Source organism: Myxine glutinosa, chromosome 6, assembly GCF_964187855.1.
Source record: "Myxine glutinosa chromosome 6, kmMyxGlut1.1, whole genome shotgun sequence".
NCBI lineage: Eukaryota > Metazoa > Chordata > Myxini > Myxiniformes > Myxinidae > Myxine > Myxine glutinosa.
This window is the reverse complement of record NC_136266.1, coordinates 81,114,529-81,126,939: the sequence shown is the minus strand read 5'-3', so window position 1 is coordinate 81,126,939 and position 12,411 is coordinate 81,114,529. Positions and strand designations below refer to the sequence as shown.

Sequence of the window (12,411 nt, the reverse complement as noted above, 5' to 3'; positions counted from 1 at the left end):
AACAAAATATATAAAAAGAGGGAGCGGAAGACAAGATGGGGAGAGAAGGGGAAGCACACAAACACAACATTTGAGAGCAGGGAGATGTGTGGGAGGGAGAGGGCTTGGGGGGAGGAGGCGTGGGAAGGGGGGTGGGGGGGTGAGGGAGAAGTATAAAACACAAGGACACCAAGGACTTCCAGGACAGAAGTTGGTATTTCAAAAAAGTGGATTTGGGGTGAAATTAGCGGGGGTAGAAAAGATCAAGGTTTTGGATGGGGGAAGATAAGAGATGGTGGTAACAGCTGTTTTACAGTTCATGCTATGTGTCCACCAGTTCATGCTATGTGTCCACCAGTTAATGCTATGTGTCCACCAGTTAATGCTATGTGTCCACCAGTTAATGCTATGTGTCCACCAGTTCATGCTATGTGTCCACCAATTAATGCTATGTGTCCACCAGTTAATGCTATGTGTCCACCAGTTCATGCTATGTGTCCACCAGTTCATGCTATGTGTCCACCAGTTAATGCTATGTGTCCACCAGTTCATGCTATGTGTCCACCAGTTAATGCTATGTGTCCACCAGTTCATGCTATGTGTCCACCAGTTCATGCTAGCAGAAATAATACTGGCTTAAGCTCCATCTGAGGGATGGAGCGCTTTGTGATGAAATGTCCTGCCTCTGAAGCACCAATCTGACAATTTATAGTCGGGCTGGCAATGGAACCCAAACTAGAGAGCGCCAACGATAAGTGTGCTGCTATCTATGCACCATACTATCATGGCCACTGTTTATGATAAACGCATAATGTCATTGTATTGTCATGACTAGCAACGGTACCCGCCCTATGGGCGAGGCTTCAATTGGGAGGCCCAAATGAAAAGGCAAAATATCGGAAATTGAAGGCTTTTTTTGTTTTAAACGATTTATATAAACATCAGTTAAATCACATCACACACAAATCATCAAAATCTAAACAGTATTTGTAGAATTTCAATAAAAGCCACATCACCGTTCATATCGGTAAATATTATTCCATCGTGTTTGGAAAAACTGGAAAATTAGAAAAATTGTTAATTGTAAAAATTGGGAAAAAATTAGAAAAACAATATAGTTGTTTTTGTATAGTACATCGCATCTACAATGATCTGTCTGCGATGGGACTTGAATTGGGAGATGGGAGAATTTGACTCAAGGGGGTCCCAGGATTACCCACCCAAAATTTTGTTGCGATCGGTTCAGCTGTTTTTGCGGTACCTGGGAACAGACAGACAGACATTTGGTGAATTATAGCAAGATGAATGCGGTCTTGAGCGAGCATCATGCCTCCCAGAGTGTATGGAACGAAAAGGTCTCGTGCCTGCCAGGTTATTTTGGTACAAATTGGCGTCTCTGATCAAAATGACCATGGCGGACTCACCAACAGGAATAGCCGAGTGAAGCATGTTGAAGACGTTTCACGTGTTCTCATGTCTGAGCTGAGCCCATGTAATATGTTAAACGGCCAATTCTCTAAGTGCTATAGAGCCCAATCCAGACAACCACACAGTTTTCATCAAAACAGGGGTGTTTTTTACCAGAGAAAAGAGAGGAGAGGGAAGGGGAGAAAGCACAGTGGCGATCACAATTAAATAGATACATTTTATACAATGCTCCCCAAAACTATGACGGCTTAGCAAATATGCGTTGTTCATTCACTCAGGGGAAACGCAGGACCGAGCAAGGGTATTATGACGAGACAAGTAACCTATCTGCACAGCATTGCTCGTGCATGTGGTGTGGGTCTGTCCTCAGCCCGGTTGGCCATTGGGGTCCTTCCCAGGCATCCAGCGGTTCAGTGCAAGTCTCGGCTCTCAATGGTGACCTCTCTCCACTAGCACGCACACGCAGCGGTAATAGCAGCGGCCCACAGATGAAGGGACGAGACACGACTGCAAAACCGAAGACACGATCACAGACCTGAAGACTGGACAGCACAAACCACACTGCCTGTAGACAAGACATCAGTGCTTTATAATTCCCAGAGGGCTTTTTGAAATGCCCATGGGGCATGCCTATTGACAAACGCAGCCAGAAAGATGGCCTCGGGGCATGTCCTTGGCCGGTCTGGTGGCCTTCCACTAACTCCACAATTGTAACATGGGTCTTGCTCATAAACTATTACGGCCAGCCAAATGTCCTTGTAAGGGCATATTTATTGCCAGTCTGATGGTCTTGTGCTGACTCCTTGATTGCGGTGTGGATCGTGCTCGTTGGCTATTGTTCGGAGGAAATACATGGTGGTGGAAATGGATGGTGGAAGTTTCCATATAAGGACAAATAAATGATGGGGTAGGCTCAGAAAATGAAGGGAGGTGAGAAAAGCAGGGCTTAGATACTGCCACTTGGACAGGACAGGGGGGCTACATCTTTATGAACGCGTACTCAACAAGTTATATCACTTCCGGGAACTATACCACATAAGTTTATAGCAGACCTCCCACTTCCCACAAATATGCACAAATATGCCAACACATATTACGAAATAACTATTTGCAATATATCGCTCATTCTACTCACGAGACCATATCCGTCACAGTATTTTACAATGAAATGGACTCAACCCCCCAGTTATACTCATCAAGAGAACTTAGCTTAACTAAACGTCTCCGCACAGGGAAATACAAACGTTAAAACACAAGACAAAGATGGGAAAAACAGAACAAAGCATGAAGTTAGAAACTCCTTTCTGTTATCATTGCTTTCATTATGATCAAGCTGGACATTGTTACGCTCTGAACCAGCAGGAGCAGGCTGGGCTGACAAAAGGGAAAGGCTAAGTACAGCTCAGTGTTCCTCCAGTAACATGGAGCAAGTTGATTGTTTCTGGCAAAGCTTGACCCCAGCACATGGGAAGCAGAATCGCTGTCTTCAAAGGAACTGAATCTGTATGTTGAGAACAGCCTCGCCCAAGTTGTCTGCAAACAGCACTTGTTCTCGCTTGGCTTTGGGCAGACTGATGTGTACAGTACAAGATGTCCACTTCGGGCAGAACAGACGTTCCCCCAGCCAGAGGTTCTCAAACAGCAGCTCAACCTTTGTCTTCGTCAGTTGCCATCTCCACCTCAGTCCCGTACATGGTACCATAGTGTTTTTATTTAAAAAAAAAAAAAAACAGCCAGACCAAGACCACTCTTTTAGTGACATGAAATGTGAAGACAAAGTCTGGCCACAGGTGCATGGTTCCTTGCTGCTCAGTCATCAGAACTGTCTAGACACAAGACAATGACTACTTTTTGTCCTCCCTATATTGTGACTCCAATCTATAGACCAGAATGCACCATGTCAGTGCGTTCAATTAATAAGCTCTAAATAGGTTTCAATTAAGTCACCTCAAGGTAATGTTTACGCAGCTGGCCAAAAACAATTAATGGTATCTTCTGTATTTCAAACTTAATTACTTTAATAGTGAATGTACAGCAATATCACAACTCAAACAAAAGACAAGGGGAGACAAACCAAGTATACTTTCATTTCACGCATAAATCAAATGGTACAAAGTAAAAGCAATACGTCTACATACTATGTACAAAATAAGTCATCTTGTACACATGAGCCACACAGTTCAAACAAAGCATTTTTTCTCCAGAAGTGTGTGTGTGTGTGTGTGTGTGTGTGTGTGTGTGTGTGTGTGTGTGTGTGTGTGTGTGTGTTTCATGTCAATGCACTCTTGAACTGCTCCACCATATGAATTGAAAACTGCTGGTTGTGCACAGGAAGCTTTTGGGTGGTTAAAAAAAAAAAATCATACTCTCGGACACCAAACATATTTTAGTATTAACAAGATAAGAGAAATCAGAGTTGCTGAGTGTGATCTACATTGTGAAGATGAAATTGTCAATAAATAAATAAAAATCGGCTGAGGCTGAGTGAAGTGAGGTCGAGGCCATTTATTCCGAATACATGAAACACCCTGCAACCCATGCCGACAGAAAACGGACTTTTTGGAATGGCAGCCACATTTTCCATCCAATCATCATGTAACTTTGTTTAAAAAAAAACACTCAATGGGTAGGCACTCCTGTGTTGGAAGTTTGTGTCAATCACTTAAATAGTTGCAGGGAAAATGAATTTAAAAGTGAACTAGTAGCATTTGTGGAATGCATTGTCTCGCCTCACACGTTCATTCTGAACAAAAATACCATCGATAACTAATTACGCTATTATTATGGCCCATGTACCCTTATTATATGCACCCTATTATGTCACATATGTTGCCATTATCTGTAGCTTTATTTATTGATTGATTATTAGGATGTTTAGCTCCCACTTTTGTGCACATTAAGGCTAAATTGCGCCAATGAAGATGAATATGAAACTAGAAGCACGCTTTTTAACAGTGAGCAGTTATGGCCGTGGCCCAAGCTGCTCCACTTTTATACGACTCTGCTTTTATCAGACACACAATAATTTAAAGTTTCACATCTATCGGTTCAGCGGTTTCAGAGAACAAGATTTAAAAGGTTTTTTTGCTTCAATCCGATATGGCTGCATATGACGTCACCGATTATGTCATCGTAATCAAACTTTATTCTCCATGGGTAGTCAATCATGTATACCCATGTGACGTTTTCCCCTCCGTCCGTGTGTGCGTCCGTCCGTCCGTCCGTCAGTCCGTGCATGCGTGCATCCGTGCGTGTGTGCGTGCGTGCGGACATGCGTGCATGCGTAAGCGAAGGACCGAATTCTAATTTGGTGTGTGGGTGCAACTCGGCATATGGAAGAACCCTATTGAAAATTAGATGGCAACGTCAAAATCCAAGATGATCGCCGCCATGTATGTCTGAACCTTGTGAGTGGAATATCTTGAAAAAGAAATGAACAACTAACTTCTCATCTGGTGTGTGGGTGTATCAAGGCATAAGGAAGAACGCTATTGAAAATTGGGTCACCACGTCAAAATCGAATATGGCCGCCACCATATATATGTCTGAACCTTGCGAGCGAAATATGTCCGTGCGTGCGTGCGTGCGTGCGTAAGCGAAGGACCGAATTCTAATTTGGTGTGTGGGTGCAACTCGGCATATGGAAGAACCCTATCGAAAATTAGGTCGCCACGTCAAAATTCAAGATGGCCACCGCCATGTATGTCTGAACATTGTGAGCGGAATATCTTGAAAAATAAATGAATTACGAACTTCTAATCTGGTGAGTGGTTGTATCTCGGCATAAGGAAGAAAGCTATTGAAAATTCGGTCGCCACGTCAAAATCCAAGATGGCCGCCACAATATATATGTCTGAAAATTGTGAGCGAAATATCTTGAAAAATAAACGAACTACTAACTTCTAATCTGGTGTGTGGGTGTATCTACGAATAAGGAAGAACGCAATGAAAATTGGGTCGCCACGTGAAAATTCAAGATGGCCGCCACCATATATATGTCTGAAACTTGTGAGCACAATATCTTGAAAAATAAACGAACTACTAACTTCTAATCTGGTGTGTGGGTGTTTCTACGCATAAGGAAGAACGCTATTGAAAATTGGGTCGCCACGTCAAAATCCAAGATTGCCGCCTTGCGTCTTCCACTTTGTCAACTCACATCACTTCACCGACGGGGGACCTAGGCGTAACGATTGTTTCAATTTGTTCAGCAGTTTCAGAGAAGATTTTAAAAAGTTTTTTGTTCAATCCAAGACGGCTGGCAAAGCGCAGGATCGATTATGTTTTAGTTATCACCTTTGCATCCCCATGGTAGATGCAGTTTAAGAGTTCTATTTTGATGATGCAGTTTTGCACTTTGCATCCCCATGGTAGATGCAGTTTAAAGTGGTAGATGACATACTTAAAGTTGTCTGGATCTATTGGTGAAGCAGTTTAAGAGTTTTATAAAGGTTTTACCCTCAAATATGGCTGCCAGACCATGTTTCCTATGTTGTTTCAGTTTTCAAACTCTATTCCCTAGAGCAAGTTGATCATATATATGCAATTTAGAATCAATTGATTAAGCAGTTCAAGAGAAGGAATGCTTTTGTTTAGGTTTTCGTTAAATCCAATATGGCTACCAAACCATGTGACGGCTGACGTTTTAATTATCCACCTTGTATCTCCATGGGTAGTAGATGATATACCGTACTTAACATTTCAGATCCATTGGTTCAGCGGTTTGAGTGAAGGTGTTTTTTAAAGGTTTTAACTGAAATTCAACATTGTAACTGTCGTCTTTGCCAGATCATGTATCCTACGACGATGAAATTTTGTGGCTAGTCGATCATATTTACAAAGTTTCACATCGATCTGTCGAGTGGTTCCGGAGAAGATTGTTTTATGTTTTTATTTTAAATCCAATATGTCCATCAGTCCACAATCATTGCACTGGCAGCAATGATGTCATAAATTTAATTCTTCAATTGCATCTTTTACCATTGCACACATATCAACTTGGTTGAGAGATGGCTTTGAAGGCCATACAATACAAGTTGATGAGTCTTTCCTTTGTATTGGGAAAGGAGGTGCACAGAGCACACAGCACAAGCGCAAACATATCTACACTTGCCATGAAAGATGGTTTGAGCCAAAACTTTCCAAGCCAAGACTGAAAAAATTGGGAGAAGGCAGGAATCCTGATTCAATTTCCTGCTATTTTCCAGAAATTCCTGTATAACGATTTACCGGAAAGAAAGACTAGCTTAGACTGTGTTCGTTTTTGCAAAGAGGATTTTCCAGGTTCAGAGAGATCAATGATGAAGATCAGGACTGGGCCAAAACATTGCCTTTGGGCACTCCAGCCTTGACAGGGAGAGGAGATGAAAGGATTCTGTTGAGTGCCACACGTTGGCTATGAGAGTGGAGGAAGTCAGTAACCCAAGAGTTGAGTTGGCTTTGGATGCCATATGCAGACAGTTTGGAGAGCAAGGAAGGATGACAGACTGTATTGAAAGCTCAATAGATGTCGAGAGAGATGACCCTGATCTGACATTGAGGGTATACATCCAATGTTGGGAGCAGCATGTTCTAGGTAGAGTGACCTGGTCTGAATCCGAATTGTTGATCGTAAATGAGGCTCATTGGAGAAAAGGTATGATTTTACGTCAACTGCGATGATCGGTTCCATGACCTTGCTGATAATTGGAAGTCGGCTAATTGGTCTGTAGTTAAGGGGATCCGTTTTTGCATCTTTTTATGCAATGCGGTGATGTTTCCTGACATCCAAACAGATGGAAGATAACCTAGAGAAAATGACTGGGTGAAAAAGGTCAGAGAGAGGAAGTGCAAGAGCAGCAGAATGATTGGTATCTCCCGTGATGAAGCGGATTCTAAGGGCATTTCACTCTCTCACCGCAGGCAGGTGGGTGGTCTTTCTATCTTCTACCGAATCCTCTGAGGCCTAGCTCCCCCAGCTCTCTCTGTGCTCTGTCCCACAAATATTCCTTCAAGATGCACAAGATCTGCCAGCAACCCTCTTCTGGTGAAACTGCCAAAATCAAGACTCTGCTCACCTTCACTCTTTCATTCCTCTTTTCTCCCGCCTCTGGAACAATCTCCTCCCTCCATGTCTTTGAAACAGCTGTTCACCACCATCTCTTATCTTCCCACATCTAAAACCTTGATCTTTTCTACCCCCGTTAATCCACTCCAAAACCACTTCATTCAAATTCCATTTTCCTTCCTGAAAATCCTTGTTTATCCCATGTACCCCACCCCAGCCCTCTCCCTTCCACAGATCTCCTGATGTCCCTGTTCTCTACTGTTGTTGTGCTTCCCTCTCCCTCCCCCTCTTGCCTCCCGCTCCCTTTATTATATGTTATATGTGTTATCTCTTATACGAGCCTCGACTTGGTTGGTATACAATTTTTTTTTTAACATTGAAATTGGTTTGAAATACCGTGATAGTATTTAAAATACCTTTAGTCGGTGTAGTATACTGCTTTATTCTACCAGGTGAGCTCCCAGGGTTATTGCCCCTATTTTTATTCAAATCTCTGATCTGATTGAAGGGACTTTTTCTCAGCCAATAAATCAGTGACACCTGACTTGTGTATCTGCAGAAAACATGACTGGATGACTTTTCTACCCAAAAACAAGGAATAATTAAAAACAAAAAGCTAAAAATGGAACCCAACAGGTTTTACCCTCGTGCTGAAAGCGCAATCTATCTCAAGGTAAAAGCGCATTTTTTCCCAGGTGTGTGTTTCAGAATGCCCCAGGGTGCTGTCCTCCTCCAGGTTGGCCTGTTGCAGAAACAAGATCGGTCAGACCCACCGGCCACCGCTTACCATCCAGTAAACTCACTGTAACTGCAAAATACTTCAGCCATGTCCTCTCCGCAGATCCATCACTCATGGTCAACAACAACACACAACATGCATTTTAAGGCCATTTTCCCTGCTAGAGCGGGGGTTAACCTTGCGGTCCCCATGACAATCTTCTCCATTTTGCCCTATTTTCTGCATCTCCCCTTGTTAACCCCCTTGCCCGCATTTCTTCTTCCACCATCTTTAGCCAAGTCTTTCTCGGTCTTCCCCGTCCTCTACTTCGTTCTACATTCATTTCCATCACTCTTCTCAACCAGTCACTTTCATCCTTCCTCAACACATGACCAAACCATCTCAACCTGTTCCTCTTCACAGCATCAATCACAGGCTCTATTCCCATCATCTTTCGCAATTCATCATTTGTCTTCCTCTCTCTCAACGATACTCCACACATCCACTGAACCATTCGCATTTCCACCCTTTCCAGCCTTCGTTGCTGCTCTACGTTCATTACCCATGTCTCGCTCCCATAAATCATAACACTTCTCACACATGCAGCAATTGCAGCATACACCTTTCCCTTCAGCTTCAACGACACTCCCCTCCTCATCAGCACGCCACTCGGTTCCCGAAACTTCTTCCATGCACATCTCACTCTGGCAACCGTTGCCGAGTCTGATCCACCTTCTCCATTCAGCATGTCTCCGAGGTAGCAAAATGTTTGAAGGTCAGTGAGGTAGCACTCATGGTCAAATGGCGGGAAACTTGAAATTGCATCAGTAACTTCTCTAAAAACTTCCCACTCACCTACCCTCTTCACCTTCGATAAATGGTTTTTCTGGGTCAAACTAATCTACTGTCTGTAATAAGTGAGTTCAGATGTTGCAATTAAATTGAAACTTTTATCCCCTCCTCGTCATTCCACATACTCTTCCACCTTCCCTCTTCTTTTCTGCCCTCCCCCACAGCTCTCTTGACCTCCAAATCCTCCCCTCCCTTGCTGTCCCCTGTCCTCATGACCCTCTCCGTCCTCCATTATCCTCACAATCTTCCCTTGCCCTCCACCCTCCCTTCCCCTCCAGATCCTCTCCCTTCCCCACTAAATCGCCCTCCCATTTCCTTTTTTGCTCCTCCCCCAGGTTTGCCCCTCCTCTTCCTCATCTCCATTCCCATTTCCCCTCCATCTTTCCACCATTAGCATTACAGTACTTGTCTTTTACACGCACCGGTACCGTTTGTGCGCCACACTCGTGCTCGTGGGTACATCACGTCGAACGTACACATACGTACTCCCAGCACGAACGCTGCAGGAACAGCCATAGGCGGGCTTCCCGGTATCTCCTCCCTCTACCGGTGCCCGCGATCATCGCGCGCTTCCCCGCCCGCGTCCTTTGCGCGCTCCGCGTGGGGCGCCTTTCCATTCCCGCCGAGTCGCCGATCCGTGCGGCTCGCTCCGTGCGCTCCGACCACGTGGCCGCGTCATGCGCAAGAGGAGCTTCACGTTTGGCGGTTACGCCAGGTGGGTACCGGCTCCACGTACTTGGTACCTGGATCTCGTGCCCGGAATCCCGGCGCGTTTGCACATTTAAACTTGACTTTCCAGCGTTTCCGGCACCGCGACCTCCAACCGTCGTTTTCTTCTGGTGTTCGTGTTTCAGCTGCATTCGTGCTGAGGATAATTGTAATACGAATTGTATAATAACTACAATTGAAATTATTATTTTTAATTTACTGGAATTTTTAAAATGGAAATTTTGTCTCATGTCAGGTCCTCACCTGGATTTACCTGTGACCGATTGATTAATTTGTGTTAAAATATAAATGATTATTTAGTCACTTAACGTACACACGGAGTTATAGAAACTTCGATTAGGTGAACAATATTTCGTGCAAACATTTCATTTTCACGTCTTCATCAGATACACCGTCACTTGATGTAATGTGCAGTACTGTACTTGAATTGTGAATGACGCGTCTTCCTGGGATGCAAAGAAAGCATGCTGTTTATTTACTGCGTCCACTCATTCACACTCCCTGCACTTGAAGACGAATGTGGCTCCCAAATCAATTAACACATCAACACATTATTTTAGAGATTTAAAAATATATATTTAAAAAAAAATTTTTGTAAAAAAAATGTAAAAAAAACAAAACATTTTTATTAAGAAAATTTTTTTTCTTACATTATCAACACATTCTTTTAAAAGTTTTATAGTGGGTTGGGGGGTGGAGGGGGATATTTTGATTCGAAATTTTCATTTGCTTGAACATCAATTTTTTTATTATTGAGGTGAAAGTTGGTTTCTGCCAATACAGGAGTTTTTATATGACGTATGAATGCAAACGAGGACTTTTGCGCATGTGCTGTGATTTTCAGTGATGCTCCGCTAGTCGGGGCACTTTTAACTTGGTCGGGGCTGAAATCTGTCGGTCAAATAGTCTTTGTAACATTATTTTCAGCATTCAGACGAAAGAGTGGCAATGTCAAGATGGTTAATCATAATTGTTGTGTTTTTATATTTTTTTGATATGAATCAAACTCACGGAAATGGAGGAAACACGAGACATATCTGTGCATAGTTCAAGTTCCTACCATTCCTACCATTCCTACCATTCATTCAGGTGTCAAGTTCCTACCATTTCCTGGTAATACAATCAAGTGGCAACCTGCAAAAATATACTATAATTATCACCATTATTTTTGAAAAACAACTGGGGGATATTGTAATTTGGTCTGTGTGTCTGTCTGTGCGACAGATGGACAGACAATCTCCTCCTGAATCATTGGGCATAAATTCAGCAAACTTGGTAGTTATGATCACCACATGCAAAAAAGGTGCAAGAGCAGTGCAATTTTTGGTCTCGCTCCCTGGGGCAGGTTCAAAAGGTCAAACACCCAAAAATGCAATTAAGGGCACATTAAAAAAGTGAAATTTGTACATGCAATCAACATTGGGGAATGCATTAAATATATCTATTGGATTTGGGCCAGGGTTCATGCTCCTGGGGGTGGGGACTTTGGGTAACAAGGGTCAAAACGGAAAAATAATTAACTAAAAATTTGATATTGGGTCATTCCTGCTGGAACTTTTTACCATCTTTCAACTTTGCTTTAGGTGGGAAGCATGGGGATTTGCAACATCATGCTATCGACTTTGCTGTAATTTCTCTTGTGGCCCCATTAACATAAAAAAAAAAAAAACAGCCATTACAGCTCTCGCTCCATCCCCCGCTCCCCTCTCGCCCCCCAACATGATTAAAAGCAAATATCATAATTTTAAAAGTTGAGTTTCAACTTACCGTGTGCATTGACAAGCCCCAGATGTGACCTTCCAATCGCTATTAAGATCCACCCAAACCAAATACGGTGTCTCCCTCAGGGAATTTTGCCGGGTACATCTTACTCTCATGTCAACATAGCTGGGACAAGTTTTGTGTATTTTCATGTCGTGAAGATGTCTTTTGTCGAAGGGTTGGTAATCATGATTTTATTGGTAATAACGCACAGCATCGTCTTTCCAATTGCAGACATCTATTAAATAAATCAACAATCCTGCCATGTTCACAGGAGGAACTTCCACAAGGTTTAAAGTCCACTTACTGGCATCGATCGTTGAGGGTTTGATTGTATCTTAATATGGATGTGGAGGAGCACGCGCCCATCCACAGTTCATCTGGTCTTGCACTGCAGACTCCAGACTACATTGTCGGGAGCCTGCAGTATGGGCAGCTGTAAGATCTCAGTACCGTTGGCGAGTTGATAGAGTTCTCCAACTTTTTCATTGGTGCAAATGCACACCCCTTTTTTTCTTGTACATTTCCAAGTATTTTTGACTTATTTTAGAAGCTTTGTGAGTCATTTTAGCTAGCATCCTTATCTCGCACGCACGAAATATTTACGTGTGCTGTGATGGCCGCTGTTGATAGAGTTCTGTGCATGTGTGCAAAGCATTCTGGGGCCAAATTGCGTCATTTTTAAATGCCCAAATCCGTTAGGTTTTGTATCGATACGTTGTAATGTTTTCATGTGTTTAATTGGTCGATGTAGGTTTGTCTTGGAGTGGTGAATATGCTTTCTGGCTTATTTGTGTAAATTCTTATTCGTGATTACATGTTTGATTCACATATGACGTGATTGGCGTTGTTAGTGGGGTTTGTTGAGAGTGTGTGTTAAGGGTGGGGCTGTTTAGGT

General features: G+C 43.0%; 1 protein-coding gene across 9 annotated transcripts in view; it reads left to right on the top strand.

Annotated features, from left to right (window-relative positions):
• RAP1GAP (RAP1 GTPase activating protein) overlaps window positions 1-12,411 on the top strand; it is a 572,300-nt gene that overhangs the window by 154,362 nt on the left and 405,527 nt on the right. For 2 of the 9 annotated variants that reach the window (XM_078780047.1, XM_068120447.2), the window contains exon 1: window positions 9,422-9,738. The exons of 4 other annotated variants lie outside the window; for them this stretch is intronic. In XM_078780047.1, the coding sequence (XP_078636173.1) occupies window positions 9,701-9,738 (38 nt within the window). In that variant the 5' untranslated portion in view covers window positions 9,422-9,700. Of the gene's footprint in view, window positions 1-9,412; window positions 9,739-12,411 lie in introns of those variants that run through there. 3 more of the 9 variants (XM_078780043.1, XM_068120445.2, XM_078780050.1) reach the window with 3 other exon arrangements.